A 16,234-nucleotide genomic window follows, 5' to 3' on the forward strand; every position below is an offset into this window, starting at 1 on the left:
CATAATATTATCTACTTTCAAGTGTCAAATCTTTCACCTCGCATTCGCAGCTATAATTGTTTTATACACTTTCCGGAAACTAATTTATTAAGAGATGCACCTTGTAAGTGCCGTCCTTTTTAGGGCAAATAATTAAAGGAATAAAATTAAAACAAAAGTTGAAGAGCAGTCTCTAAACCTGTTACCTAAAGAGTAATAAAATGAGTAATTTTAAATATAATGGTAACAACTGTTTCACCTTGAAGAACATGACCCCCCCCCCCCCCCCATAACCACAAAAAATTGATGTTTCCTACAATACAATATAAGAGACCATAGCATTGAATTTATAAAATTTATAACTATATAAATTCAATGGCCATAGTCATAAGAAAGGTTTGGCGGTTGTCCGGAAGTTCCGAGATGAATGAAATGGTGAGAATGGGTCGGCAGTAGCTCACGGGTTTCCTCTAGATCACTGTTCTTTACATATCGGCGAGGTTCTTTAAGAAAAAATTCAGTTGAATTAGTTAATGTGCTGCAACCTAGAAGCTTAATAAGAAATCAAAAAGTCATTTGTCGTACGTAGAACAAAATTGAAATTAACAGCGTTTTCCACGAGAAAGCCATTAAAAAAAGATAGCAGATGAGAAGATGAAGACGCACTGGAACTTTATGTGCAAAAAAATTGCTGAAACTATGATCGAACGAAAGTAAATGATATGTTCGACGAGATCGACGTTTTGACCAAAGGTAGACCAATAGAAATTTTTGTCCGAATAAGGTTATGAATGTAAAACACCAAATTAACAATTAAAAATAATTTCATAGCGCCGGCCATACATACAACGCAACGTTGGTTGCCTACTCTTTCGGCGGAACGTGCACATTCAATATGCAGCATGAAGTTTTACATATTTTCTGAAACTAGGAATTATAAATTAAGGGACGTTATAAATCGCCTTTCATGTTTACACACTAAAAATTTCAACAAATTCGGTTCACTGGTTCGCCTGAAAATTAGGCACGCAGTTTCTCCATAACATTTTAATGCCAACCTTAATATTCCTTCGTAAATCAATTAGATCACAGACACTAACAAACGTTAAACGTGCAACATCTCATCAATATAGCAAATATTGTATTTCGTATAAACAGCGACATCAAATTTTGTCGCTAACGGAGCTTTCGGGGAAATTTGATTTAAATCGTCGCGACATTTCAAATTAGAACGTGATTTGATTGTATTTCATCAACGGACAAAATCATCATCGAAACTTGACGAAAATTTGCGAATTTTTTCACATTGCGGATAATAAGAGAAGAGAAATAAGTTTTAATTAACTAGTAATTAAACACATATTAGCGCGTAGTATAATTTTTATTGCGGAATTAAATTGAAGCGACTGCCGAAGAAAACACGAAACTTCCACACAGATCCCAACAATTTCAATTAAATTTATACGACGAAGTTGATGGCAAAAAGTCGCTTGCTTTCTAATCATAAAAAATGACAATACGAAACGGTTGCCCCTGAAATATGTAGACGATTTAATTTTCTTGATTTACGCTCAAAGTTAAAAAATAAGAAAAGATTTTACGAGCCACAACCAACTAAACATATTTTACAGAAAACGTACGATAACTTTGAAATACTGAAAAAAAGCGCTATAAAGATGCTTTATTATAACGACGTAGCAAGTATAAAATTGTTGTAAACTGAAACAAAAGGAATTACGGGGTAGGTAGTTTATGAGCTAACATAAGGTGATAATGGTAACCCAACAGCATATACATGAACTATTAAAGAGGTATTGACCGTGATAAAAACGTAGGTGCTGAAATATTTTATTGAAATTATTATTGTTCGAAGCATCAGCCAATAAATCACTCGAGGTTTTAAGTTACATAATAATTTACTTTTTCAGTAAGTACCTATACAAGGTGTAAGTACACTCCCACTTTGCCCGTTAATAAAAGACTAAGGATCTAAATAAACTGAATATAAGGTGTTCCAACTATAGAATTTACATCCCCTAGTAAACACGTCCGAACTTCGAACACGTCAAGTTTGTATTCAAGAAGTCAGCCGTCATTATGATTAGGTGGCTGTGTAATCCATCCCCTTAAATGGATTTTCAGTCTCTAATTTTATTGTCAGATCTAACATACGTTTATGCAACCAATATAAATATGCACTAAGAAATTAACGAGCAGAATAAATCGAAGGATCGAAGTGGTATGGTGTACATCACTAGGTAACCAGTTTATTTGTCAAAACTGAAATTAATAATTTCTTGTGCATGTGTCTGATGTAGTTTGCTAGCTTTCCACTTCCGTTATGACTTTATGAGCGAGGTATTCGCCAGTGGCCGAATGGTATGTCGAAGATTTTACAGAACAAAATTGTAATTGGAATGTATTAAGAAAAACGAAGGCACATCTTCAAACACATTGATCTCTATTGCTTCAGGTTTAAATGAAGAACGTGTTCTTTCTATAGGAAACATCAGTACTAATTGTACGTTTAATGTAACAATAATTAAAGATTAAATGTAATGTAAGACTGTTAACATTGAACTGATTGTTTTTAAAAAGGCGTCGGTAAGTATTTTTGCTGTTCTGTTTTTGGATCGGTAAGTAATTTTGGCGTCGTCGTAATCATAGCAACTGGTAAATTCCACGTACTGTCATGGATTCACACATGGTAAATAGTCAGAAATGACCGATCGCGCAAAAAATAACATTTGGGTAACGGGGACTCCAAGTAACATTTAAACTTTTTAGAGATGTAGCCACCCCTTGAAAATGAAGTTAAATACCGTCCACTTCGAAAGGAACATGCAGGAAATTCGATATTTCATGTTTGAGTTAAATTTACTTGATGGATAGCGTCCAGTGTAAATGCACTGCTTTTCATGGAAAGTAACTGTCAAAGTGCCAAATAAACTTAACTGTAAGATCAAAGGTTGTTTGCGTTTTATTTGCTCGTGCGTCAGTCCAGATCCTCCTCTGCGGTTTGGAACAACTTTTAGGGAAATTTTCTTAGAATACTGGAATAGGTAGCTTGGGCCTTGATGTGCCAGACAGTCATCAAATTTCGTTGCCTTACAGGAGCGCTCGTTATCGATAAAAATTTTCCTTTTGCTTTCCACTGAATGTTAGTTACGATTTTTCAGTATTCGAGTTACCCGACGTGTCAGTTACCTTTATGACAATCTTGGGATAGTGAAAATGACACCATAAATTAGAATAATTTACACTCTTTCGGCTAGTGTGTAAACCATTTTGTAAGTAAAATATGAATCAATAAATTTTCACTATCCCAGGATTGTTACAGAGGTAACTGATACCAAATTAAATTCTTTCTTTCCCATAGCAACAAATAAGTGATATTTTCGTTTGTTTTTGTTTTCTATCTGAACAAACAAACTGAGATAGGTCGATTAAATAAAAAATATAGTATATTGAAAGACAAGTGTTACAATGCGACCTATTGTAATACGACTATCTTGTGGCACGAGTGGCGACGCGAAGCGTAGCCAGGGCCCAGGAGTGTCCGCAAGATAGGAGTATTACAAGAAAGCATTGTAACACGCGTTTTTCATACTATTTTTTCTATTTCGGTGCTTTAATTTAATTTAAAAAATCATTATCAGAAACTATAGGGAACATTAGAACTAACATGTTTTATGTTGGGAACACTTTTTAGTTTTTATGCCGTTAAGTTTTAGGTTGGCAGCGTAGTAAGACTGACATTTTGAAGTTCAAACATGGAAGTATTCAGACTCGCATAAATAATTTAAATCTGAATATTTGCACACCAACCAATTTTTTATGAACTATCGAAGGAAAATATTATCACGATCATTTCACTTCCGGTTTTACCGGATGTTGATAGCAACTTACTTATTTTAAATAGAACACCTACATGAAAATCTACGTCGTTTGATACCATATTTCCCTATACCCAGCACCGAAGGTTTTTAAGTTATTCGAGATTTTTCAAAATTTTTGACGTTCCACTGCTTTTCTTTAACGCCCTGTAATTGTGGCTCCGTTGACTTAAATTTCGAAACGTCTACAAAATCGACAATACTGACGTGATGCTGCATGCGAATGATTTAAATTTTCATCGCTCTTCTACAGAGTGTTTTAAAATTAATGGTAAAGTTTAATAACTTCAAAGGAAACCTACTTTATTTTTTTGCACGTTCAAATGTCGAAAAAAATTCTACATCGATCAATTATTACCTACATTCCCTATACATATCTGTTATGGTTTTCGTTTTATTTAAAATTTTCTAAAATGGCGAGCGTTATATACCTGAAATAAGTTTTGGGCACAAATAGAAACATCTGACATGAAAACTTTCTCGGTCGCACAGTGGATTCGAATAAACACACTATTAATTGATTGACAATGACAAAAGCACAAAAGGTTAAAACAAAATCCCTGCAAGAACAAAAACCTTACAAAGCTTGTTTGGACAAATTACCCCGCACTCAGGCGGTTGACAAATAAAATAAGAAATTTTAAAATTATTTACAGTTTGTTTTCATAATCCACAAATAATCTGATCGTATAAGATTTGCGATATAAGGCGCACCAAACCCACACTAATACTGATAGTTTCTGAACTTCACTTTGCTTTATAACACGGAAAAGATGACAAAATCTGGTTTGATGAGTAAGATAAACAAATTGTAGGTGGTTGCTCGGAGGGTAACGGGCGATCAAATATGAGTTGCTGTCGAGTCGCCTTTGGAAGTTCAAGTTAAATACAATTTCCCATGTAAACAAAAGTTCCAAAGGTGACTCGACAGCAACTCATTTTTGATCGCACAGTAGAAACCTGCCACCCTGTACTACACTGCTTACTTTATTTATCTCGACAAAAACACGAATTGGCCTAAGAACGAGTAGATAATATATACAGGGTGGTGACTTGCGTCGCGCATCATAGGGATTTCAATGTAAAATTCATAACATGCCATTATTGGCTCCCCAAATTATTTTAGAGCAAAAATGTATTAAGGTTTTTTATAGACAACAATTTTTTACGTCAATCAACCGCGTTAGTTTCCAATTTTTTACATAATGAAGACAGAAAATTGGAAAAATAACACCTGCATCTTTTTCAATAATATGTGATGCCATGGAATTTTATAATACAAAAACTACAATATCCGTCATGCCATGGAGTGTCTGCTATAAAACAAATCAAATTCTATCAAAAAGTATTATATTTAGAACAGCGAATTCAACATAAAGAAAGACCAAATTACTAAAAACGGTTTGCTAATACAACAATTGACAGTAAATGTTCGAATAAGTCACCATTAACTGCAAGACAGTAACCAAGTCGATCATAAAATCCAGCTGCTAATTGACAACTTGACATCTTTTTGTTTTAGAAAATTCCATGGCATCGCAGATTATTCAAAAAGATGCGGGTTTTATTTTCTCAATTTTCCGTCTTTACTATGTAAAAAATTGAAAACTAATACGGTTTATTGACGTAAAAAATTTTTTTCTACAAAAAACCTTCATACATTTTTGCTCTAAAATAATTTGGGGAGCCAATAATCGCATGTTATGAATTTTACATTGAAATCCCTATGATGCGTGACGCAAGTCACCACCCTGTATATGAAAATGTTACCCGAAAGCATTAGGTTTTTTAAGTTTCTGAATAGAACTGCTTATATAGACTTCTATCATTCAAATTCCACTTGGACTGAAGATACTCGTACATTAATCCACGCCCTTTTTGCTAAAATCTTTAATTGTAAAGCTTCTCATGAATTACGAACTTACTATAAACTCCTGGTAGGTGCTCTTGCTGTGCGTTTAAAGAAATTGTAGTAAATTATTATTTGCCAACATACTTCATTTTACCACTTCTTCCTGACGACGTTACGTTTCTGTTGTCAAGTGATCAATTACCAATCGTTTGAGCTATGATGACTAAGAGTGCCCTAACACAAAGGACAAATTTTTAATAACAATAACTGATCGCATCAGTTTTATGTTTTCCGTTTTAGTTTTACTGACATTGGTAAAACAGATCCGTTTTTGACCTACGTCTCGTAACTTACCCCATATTAAAGTTGTTATGAACTTCCGACAGAAAGGGGAAGAGAAAGTTCACGTAAGTTTCATGTGGAAAATGAGGATGCGACGGTTGCTATAGTAATTAATCAACGGTATAATAGTACATTATGACCCAAAGATCCAAACCTATATCACGATAATTATTGAATCAAAACTGAATTTTCACAACGGAGAAGTACCAAAAAATTTGCCCCGATCCATTTATTGTATCGCCAACGTTACAATAATTTGTAACGCGATCTTGGAGAAAAAGGAAACTGCACAGTTTTCTATGATAACCGTATGTGCTAATAATTTTAGAATTATTTAAAATAATGGAGGAATAGCAATTAACGGCAATATACCAAGAACGGCGCTGTTGAACTACGTCCAGATAATGCTAAAATATTTGCAAATTTATTTTTAATTAAATGAAATGCATAAACTTTTATCCCCGGGGAATAACGAAGTCATTAAAAACCTTATCAAGTTCGAGCATAATTTTGTGGTGTGCTGTACTCGGTAATTGCAAATTTTGTTGAAAATGTATTCAAGTTACGCGCGTGCGCCTTTCGTTAATCAATATCTGAACGCAACGTGTACACTCGCCCCAAAAATTTAATAGTTGGTACCTACCAACTTTCTTTTCGTTTGCGAAAGACACCTGGATGCTATTTTACTATTTTCTAATAATTAATCGATTCCTTGCACAACCTATAAATTTGCAATTAACTTGTGATAAAAAGTGCGAAAATCCGACATTCGAAACTTTTTAAAATAGACTTTGATGGATTTCTCTCAAGTTTCCGCCGTTAAAAAATGAAAGCATTGATTTTAGTTGTACACCCTAGAGAATTACTAATTTCAAAGGACTCTATTTTGCTATAGCTAAACTCTATCGTTCGTCTATAATCAGCAACACATTTCGAGAATAAGAATCTATTGCTACAATTACTCTACAATTAGCACTAGTTACCAATGAACACATTAATCATTAATCAAGGTATAATTACAATGGAAATAGGAAATTCTGCACGCCATACGTCTAATTAAAGTTACATCATTAGCATGCATGACGTTGCCGGTTTGAATGCACATTTTAAAAGTTGACACATGGCACTCGATTACGTCAATCCGAAATATTATAGTATTTGACTACTTGTCAGAGATCGGAATACTTGAACAATTCAGGTTCATTATTTTGTAGATCATCATTATGCGTTAAACGACGCTATAAGAACAGAAACGCACCTTTCCTGAATTAATCAGTAGAAGCATAGAAGGTGTGTTTTTTCTATGGTAGAAGTTAGTACCTAATGTAACTTGGTCTTAGTATGTAGCCCAAGCTCCACTTCTCTGTAATGTTGTCATCAACAATAGCACCATGCCGAAGAATACCTACACAGGCATGTGGTGTAATTCTGTAACTGGTTCTTTCATCTACTGACAATTATCCCTGAAGGGTTAGTGATTTTTGTAGTTAACCATTATCGCGCTTTCCGTTAAACCCTGTAAATAAGATTAATTAGAAACAACCTCTGGTGTTTCTCCTACAATTAATCAGTTGGAGATTTGCGTCGAATTGTTTTTGTAAATAAGTATACGTAATTTACCGTAAGTGGGAAGCATAGTAACTAACTGAATTTTCATTTATTTGTACATTGCAAGCGATTAGTGCAATTAGAAAAAGTAGCACTAGTCTGTTTAATTACTGGTCGCTATAATGGTTTGCTGTACAGTCTTAACAGGACCGAACCTAACCATGATAAAAACAGCATAATACCTATGCATGATGAAAGCGCAATTTTGATCAAATGCTATTAGCAAAGTTTAAAGTTATCGATCTCGCGAGTAATCTAACTCAAAATAAACTAGAGCCTGCACCTCTACACTATAGCAGAAAGCTTTTAGTGAAAATTTGAAGTCTCTAACTATTGCAGTTGCTGTAATTGCTGAGATCTCAGCCAGGCAGACAGCCAACCATAACGAATATAATAGTGTATTTTTTTATAAAATGCGCTAAAAATGGTACATCTGGCTCCGACACAATTATAGTGTCGAGACCAGACCGATTTTAGTCCAGTGGCGTGGTCCGGTTTAGAGGCCGGTATAGGAGAACTTGGGTGGGTTTTTCCTTTTAATTTTCTTAAACAGAACGAACAGTAAAAGTTCAGTAAAAACAAATTTAATTATTTGCTATAAAGAACAAATTAAGTAGATAGGTACTTTGTGGTGTGGAGGACCTCATGAATACCTATACGTAATACTTGTACCTATACCTACTTAGATAGTTGTTATAGTTATAAGAAAAGAATAGTGTTATAGTTATGGAAATAAGAACCAGATTCCTAGATCAAACCAGATATTACAAAAATGTTTTTGACAGTCTTACATCCTTTGTGTTATTCCGTACATTTAGACAGCGCGTATCGCGTTTATCATAATATGTATAATGAAAAAAACTTTAAAATTAAATTAATTAAAAAGTTGTGGGGTTTATATCATAAATCGGCAGAAAATGTAAAGTAAAAAAACAAATGAATATCGCCGAGCCGTTAAGTTCGAATTCGAAAAATTTCCAAAGACCTACGTTACAGAGTGGAGTTCAATTTTAAAGAAAAAATCACTTGCGCAAACAGAATTCAGCAATCTCTAATCGTTTGGCCGCTAGGGAGCGTTTCTCGAATTTAGTCGATGGATTCTACATAAAAAAGGACTCTAAGAAAAGTTTTGCTAAAATCAATGAAGAAAGATATGGGACATTAAAGAAATCCCGTTGCACACTTCCACGAGCTGCGCGTCTTTGAGTATCGGTCAAGAGCTTTGGCACAAGTTCTGGCATCAAACGAACACTCATTCGGCGGTATTTGTTCAGCAAATCTTGCACACGGGTGAGATTATCATCCGTTCGCGATGTTGATGGACGCCCAGAACGGGCCTCGTCGCCCACTTTTTCTCGGTTTCCTTGCACGAGTTGTGCCACTTTTTGTGAGTACAACAAGCAATCATCCTTGAAGGCCTTGAATTGTATGGCATAGCGTTGCTCTAAAGTTCTCAGCACGACGAGGTCCACTAAAAATGACGTCCCACCGTTCCGAGAGCTCGTAGGGAAGTGAACCAGGTGTCGCTGAAATGCTTAAGGTACAATTCCAAAGCACGCGGCAGACGGCCCATAGCAATTGCCACCGGGCTTCAATTACCGTCGTACCGATAACCGACTATGTCTCTGAGTGCTGGTGCGTTGGGCTACATAGTCGGAAGGTCAGGTGTTCGAACCTGGGCTGAAGTAAGAATTTTTATCTCTGGCAGAGATGGGAATTTCCTTAGATCAGTTTCGAGCATTCTGCTGGCTACTCCGAATTTCCATCCGTTTTCGGATTTTAAGCGCTTTGATTCAAAATCAATTTTGGATCCATATGCTTTGACGTACCTACCTAGTTATTCAATCTGGACAAATCTAACCATTTTAGATTTTATTAAAAAAGCGTCCTTTAGCTTCTAGAGATTTTTTATTATTTTTTTAACATCCCCACCTTTTCAACAATTTTAGTATTTGTTACCTTTCTGGTCTATTGCATTACGCTTTATTCAAAATTTTTTTTTTGCTTTCACAATTGGCACAGTTTTTCTAATCCAGCTTCTTGATTTCTAGCGATCTCATTGCTTTTTCTCCAACGTCGTAAACGCATGTAGTTTTGTTCCCATACTATTAATTTTAGACTTAATTACACTTCTGAACAATGAAACATATTTTCTAACAGGTGTTTTATAAACCATAGGAAGAATATGGCAACAGTGACAACACCATCTAACCCGCCCTTCAGTAGAGGTATGCGCGGAAGTTAATTAAATTATAATTAACCTAAAAATATTCTTTTAATAAATAATACCTGCAATCTCCACAATTTTTCAAATATCTTTCCGTAAGCAGAAAAATACTAGCGCCTATATTAATTGGTTGTCGGCAATGTCATAATTATTAAAATTTGTGACCGGCAATATTGTCAAGCAAATTACACTTGAAGCGTGTAAAATTCAAGCAGTTCTAATTTCACTTCGAGCACCGGCACGATTTTCCAGGCGTAATGCAAAATTAACCCTTGGGGTTTATATGTAATTCAACACTGTTGTAGTCATGCATGCAACATGTACGTGTATACTACTACATAGTAGTACTTAATATGTAACGGAATATTTGTATGTGAGCAATTACGGCTATACTAATTATCAGCTGGCTTAAATTTTATTGCTTACATCGCATATAATATTGTTGCGAAAATGTTAATTAACGTTTTTCATCATTTCCAGCTGCTTGGCACAAAAAAGGATTGATGAATTGAATTTTCAATTAACGTTCGCCAAAAAGATCCAAAATTCTTTTTCCGGTCCAATTCTACCACTTCGTAATTTTGCTTGACCCACACTGCTCTATGGTCAGCATTTTTTTCGGGAAAACTATGCGAATGTGTTTTACTTTCTCAAAGATGATTTTCCTTGACTTAATTAGATTTGCTGGTAAATAAAGTAGAATGGGTCGATTGTAAGGAGTATATGGTTTTCAGTTTTTCCATTTTTCAACCTGTTGATGCGAAAATCCAACAGACTATCAAAGTGCCAAACTACCACAATGTAACTTTTATAACTATTTGATATTTCAAAAATGTAATGAGGCAGCATATTTGACTATGCCTAGAATTGGGACGTAAGTTTGGTACAAAATTTCCCCAGAAAACAACAAACGTATATTCACCTCATTTCCCATGGCCGGAAATAAGAATTTTGCAATAGCCACGATTCCGAGAAAAATCACGTTTAGACTTTGTAAATCCATTTTCCTTGTGGATTTTATAGTGAATTTGCAAATGGGATAAACATGAGCGCTATACCGAATTGGTGGTGCATGATGTGCACTAATCTTTAGAGCAAAACTATAGTTATTGATAAATGTGATATAATATAGGAACGCAATTTTCAAATTTAGTTTCGTTGACGTACATATAATGAGATTTAAAACTGGGACGATCAATATATAGATACGCACGGAGGAAAGCAATTTTTTCCATCACGATTGGCACGCTGACTATAAAAGGATTTTATTTACTTTTGCTACCTATTCCGATTGAGAGAGTATTTAAATTAATTAAAAACACAAAAACAATTCGAGAAGTTGCGAACATCAATACGGGATTTTAATTAACGAGGTTTTCTGATAAAAAATGAGTGTATAAGACAAAGTTGTCAATTGCCAGATGCTGAAATGTTAAAAAAGCTCGCTGTTGTATGATTCAAACATTAGTAACGTTAACAATGTAAGATTTCTATTAAAAGAAGTAATTCATCATGTGTTTGCGGTAAATGATTGTAGGCGAATTTATATACCAGATGGCCTATTGCATTATTGCTTGACAATACCACAGTTTTCAGCTTAATTTCTGTAGTAATCCGCATCTGCAATCTTCTAACCAGCACTGTATGTGCCCCTTCACAATAATGGAATTATGTACACCTATTAATTCGTTGCATAGATATAGGTACTATAGATTTTTATAAAATCCTCAATGATTAAACATAATAGAAAGATAGAAATAAAAACTGTCGAAAACAAAACCATGTATAGAAATAGTTTAGTCTTCTTCCAAGAAATTACTTATGGATTTTAACTAATTTTGCCCAAAAGAGTAAGGCAATGCTAAGGTTGGAACGGCCTCCTTACAATGATATGGTTAAAAATAATCCTGAAGCTGCCGAATGGAACTTTCCGACGCGACGATAAAAAATCCTTCGACGAAATCTACAGTTCCAGGGAGTAGGTATTTTTTCGAACAGTTAATCATGGTGTTTTTTAATTGCAAGCACACCTTTTATTAACGTTAACGTTAGTCGCACGTTTTAGACATAGAACATAGAACGTGTGCCCCCCCCCCCTTCCACTCCCCTCCCATTTCCAAAAGTTTTACTTGGCACCGCTAAAAGTATGCGAATCTGAGACAAATTGGTTATCGCATGTAAAAGTTATGCATGTTTTACCTTCAAAAATGTTCTCATGTCATGTTTTTCAATTCTTCAAAAATGCGCTAAAAAACGAATGCAAAATTATTTTTTGAAAATTCGAAAACGGCGATTCTTGGCTCGACAGCGAAAAAGTAAAAACATTTTTGACATGTTATAAATAGTACTTAAACCAATCTACAATACGAGTATAAGGAAATAGAGTGTCGACAGAAGTGACTATAGATCTTTCTCTCTCGTACTTCTTCGGTCCCTATTATATTTCGGATTTCCTTTCAAATGCGCTTTAATAATGCCGTGCTCGTCCTCGGTTCGCACGGAATTACCCGAGCGTGACGGGTGTTGGATGAAATGATTTTACTCCCGTGCAAACACATACGGTACATACCGAGCCACAAGAAGTAATCAAAAATGTCCTTGATCTCGTTTTGAAAATTTTAGCAAAAAACAGGTCATTGATGAATGCGTGAAGATTTCGAGGATCGTTTGGTATTCAGTTGTATCGGATGTTTATTTGGGAAAGTGTACATAAAATTATTATTCAACGAGTCCGTTTTAGCATTTCTGAACTATTAATGTACAGGGTGTCCCATTAATAATGGACACTTAATTGCACAGCTTCGGGAAAAAAGTTTTGTTAACAAAAGGGACTAAGACAAATCGCTGGCAATTATTTTCAAGTTTCTAGCTTCGCCGCTAGAGGGCTTACGATTCTTGGTTAAGTAGAAAAATGACTTTTTTCCTCAAATATACTCAACAAACATGCATAAGAAATATATAAATAATTTGATTCCACGAAGAGAGCTCTTTCCAACAAGACCTATTATGTGAAAAACTGTTAACCTAAACCGAAGTTACATTCAATTCCTTAAAGAGATGTTCCCCTTCCCACACCCCTCACATTTTATGAGCTAGAACAGTATGCGCGGCACCAAAATGATACAAGATTGCTATGCATGTATTTTTGGGTGTATTTTAGAAAAAAAGTAATTTTTCTACTTAACCATGAATCGTACGCCCTCTAGCGGCGAAGCTAGAAACTTGAAAACAATTTCCAGCGATTTCTTTTGACCCCTTTTGTTAACGAAATTTTTTCACCGCAGTTGAGCAATTAACGGTTCCATAGCTATGGCCTGTGACCATTGCTAATGGGACACCCTGTACAGGGAAATTTTTATTGATTAAAAAAGTCCCCACATATTAAAAAGGCGACGCACTGACCTGGCGTATGTACCAAAAGGTAATCAAAATAAATAAGAAGCTCTATCCAAAAGTAACGGCGTGTCGCATCTTGATATTTTTCAGTCCTTGTTCTAATCAAGTAAGAGTAAGCATTGGTATACTCGTACCCGCTCAATTTCGCTAATTACTGTATCGTGTCGCAGTGTACGAAGAGGTTTTCACTAATGAGAAATTCGCCTCCAATCTTAACGCTCACCAACTATCTACTATACGTAAATTATGTCTAAACTATGTTAATTTTAACAAAAAACAAAATCTCAAAACGTACCCCTGAACCTCGACCCTTCCCCCTGCCACGCCTAGAGTCTCCACGGATGAACGCATCATCTCCGTAAAGCTAGAACAAAATAAAAAAAATAAAATAAATGAAAATAATAAAACACCCCAAAAAGCTACACTACTCAAGTCTCATACAACACCCACCACCACTTAGCACTCATATTGTCGCTAAAAATTTTAATTATTGAAATGAAATACATACAGGAAGTTGTTCGGTTTAAAGTGGTAAACAGAGTTTTTTATTTACACAGGAAGTAAGGGTAGAAAAAAAGACTACACTACCTAAAATGAAGCTTTCATTTGCACGATGTGTTGCATATGTGCAGGATAATTTTACTCCGATATTATCGATTATACCATAGTAAATTAGTCTATTACCTACTTATAATTTGTAGTACGAATAAAGTAAGTTGGAAGATGTTTTGTTTTAATTTAAATTAAACGAAACAAACTAATTCCATTTTTCTCGATCTTTGAATACCGCGGTGTTGTATATCTACACCTTCATTACTTGACGTATCGCAAGGTAAAAAAAATCTTGAAAACAAATGGAAATTGAATATTTGATATTTCAAATATTTTGGATAAATACAAACGTTTGGGAGTCATTTTCTCATTTTAATCGAAAGATAAAATTGTAAGCAAGGTATCGAATACCCATTTCTTCTGAAATAAATAACAAAGCATAAGTGCCATAGGTGAATGAAACAACAACCCATACTACGTTCACCCTCAGTGGCCTCAGTTTGCGTAATAAAAAGGTATAAAGAAATTTTAAGACTTCCCAACCGTTTTTAAGATCTCAAAGAACTTATACATATATACAGTGTGAGTTTCACTATGGCGATCTCGTCAACTGTTAGAGTTACCTACCAAGTCTCTTAAATAGATAAAATTATGCGCTGGTTAATTTTCTCTTTCGAAGTTTTTTTTTATAGCTCTACAAAGAACGAAGTTATGGTCAAATAACAAAACAATGTCACGTTCGAGAATGCGCTGGCTTTTAACAAACCCTTAGTGATTTTTCTCAGCTTTCTATAAAAGAGCGATCGCTAAAAGCCCATTTCCTAAAAAATAGACATATAGATTATAAACGAAGAGATTGAACACGCTTTTTTTGCGTCATCTCGTCGTTTCATTTTTAAATTGTTATACTTAAAGTTATGATGACACCGAATTTTTGTGAAGCCGACCAGCTTTGATAAACACCCGGTATCTAGAAGCGTTTTAAGTTGGGCGAGTCGTTACTAAGTAACTTCTGAATTTCCTTATTTGCTCTAGGGGACGAGGAGTGAGCTTTGGATGTTTTCATTTCAATTGTTTGTCTTACCACCGATAACGCAAGTAAGTTCGTTTTTGCAACCGTTCCGGTAAATTGTTTTTACAGCCGCCCCAAGCTCTCTTGCCAGGGAAGAAGAGAGAGAATCAATCTTACTAAACTTTAGGTCCGTTAATTAATGATTAATCGAGATTAGTTTTCTAATGGTATACGAAAACTGAGGATTGAAACCGACAAGGTCGTGCAGTTTAAGGAAAATATCAGCGTGATAACCGATTGCGGCGCCTGACCTCACATCCCAAGGAACAAAAAGGGCATTGCTGGACTGTCGAATTTGGAGATGTCATTCCGACTAATTAGATAAGTATAATTAAGGATTTTTAATTTAAATGAGTTACAGAATATCCGTCCGATTGCGCTGGGCCTTATCTCAAAAGAAGCGCTCTTAAAAAACGTGAAGTTTGACATCGTCCCTTATTTTTCCGATGTCGGGGAAAAGAGTAATTTATTAAAAACAGTTTCATTTGTTTGAACGTATCGAAGGTATAAGCATACGAGACGGGAATTTCAGTTTGTCTACTCAAATGGATGTTTAGATAAATAGAAAACGCACTATGAAATAGTGTCTTTTGCTTTTGGCGTTTGACAGAATAGTAAGTTAGATAATTTTGGCTTTTGCATTTTCGCAGTTACGCATTTTGAGCTTTTCCGTAACAATTACTTTTGCAACCGTATTTAAATCTGTTACCATTTTAAGTTTTTGCACTTTTGCCAGTTACATTTCTTTGCATCCGTACCGTTTCATTTTGCTTTGCAATTAAGTTGCCGCGCCGTATTTATTAGAATTGGCTTTTAGCGAATTTTTGCCACCGCTCCGTTAATTTCAAGGTAAGCCTTTTGTTACTTTTGGTTTCACTAATTATAAAGGGGGGATGTTGTCCGCTTTCCCGCCAGTGCTTTTCCGCTGCTTCCGCCGATTTGTTGCTTTCATTCCCGCTAAAGATTTTGCCGTAATATTGTTTTAGTTTTTCCGAAGTGACCGCCAGCGCCGCCATCTCTTAAATCCGTCCGATCCCTGGAGCTGCTACTGTTAACTACTACAATTTGTACATATATTTTTTTTAAGTAAATGGTAATTATTATTCCGCTAATACTTCATTAAATTGCAAGTTCACCGAAGGTGCGCGAACTATTCCAATTTCGTCGCAACAGTTTCCTGAAAGATGAATATTTTACAAGACCAAATTTCTTCAGTAGTGAGTTTTGCTTGAAACGACCTTTCATAGGCGAATATTAGTAAACGTATTCTGATTGGGGGCGTATTTTCTTAGTGGCGAGGAGGACGTTCG

General features: G+C 35.2%; 1 protein-coding gene across 4 annotated transcripts in view; it reads right to left on the reverse strand.

The window, feature by feature from the left end:
• Window positions 1–16,234, reverse strand: part of LOC116170368 (DNA N6-methyl adenine demethylase) — a 126,589-nt gene that overhangs the window by 23,451 nt on the left and 86,904 nt on the right. For 3 of the 4 annotated variants that reach the window (XM_031486721.1, XM_031486720.1, XM_031486718.1), the window contains exon 3: window positions 13,596–13,664. The exons of the other annotated variant lie outside the window; for it this stretch is intronic. In XM_031486721.1, coding sequence (XP_031342581.1) covers window positions 13,596–13,664 — 69 coding nt within the window. The remainder of the gene's footprint in view (window positions 1–13,595; window positions 13,665–16,234) is intronic. 4 annotated transcript variants of the gene reach the window in all.

Source organism: Photinus pyralis, unplaced genomic scaffold, assembly GCF_008802855.1.
Source record: "Photinus pyralis isolate 1611_PpyrPB1 unplaced genomic scaffold, Ppyr1.3 Ppyr1.4_LG5, whole genome shotgun sequence".
NCBI classification, from domain to species: domain Eukaryota; kingdom Metazoa; phylum Arthropoda; class Insecta; order Coleoptera; family Lampyridae; genus Photinus; species Photinus pyralis.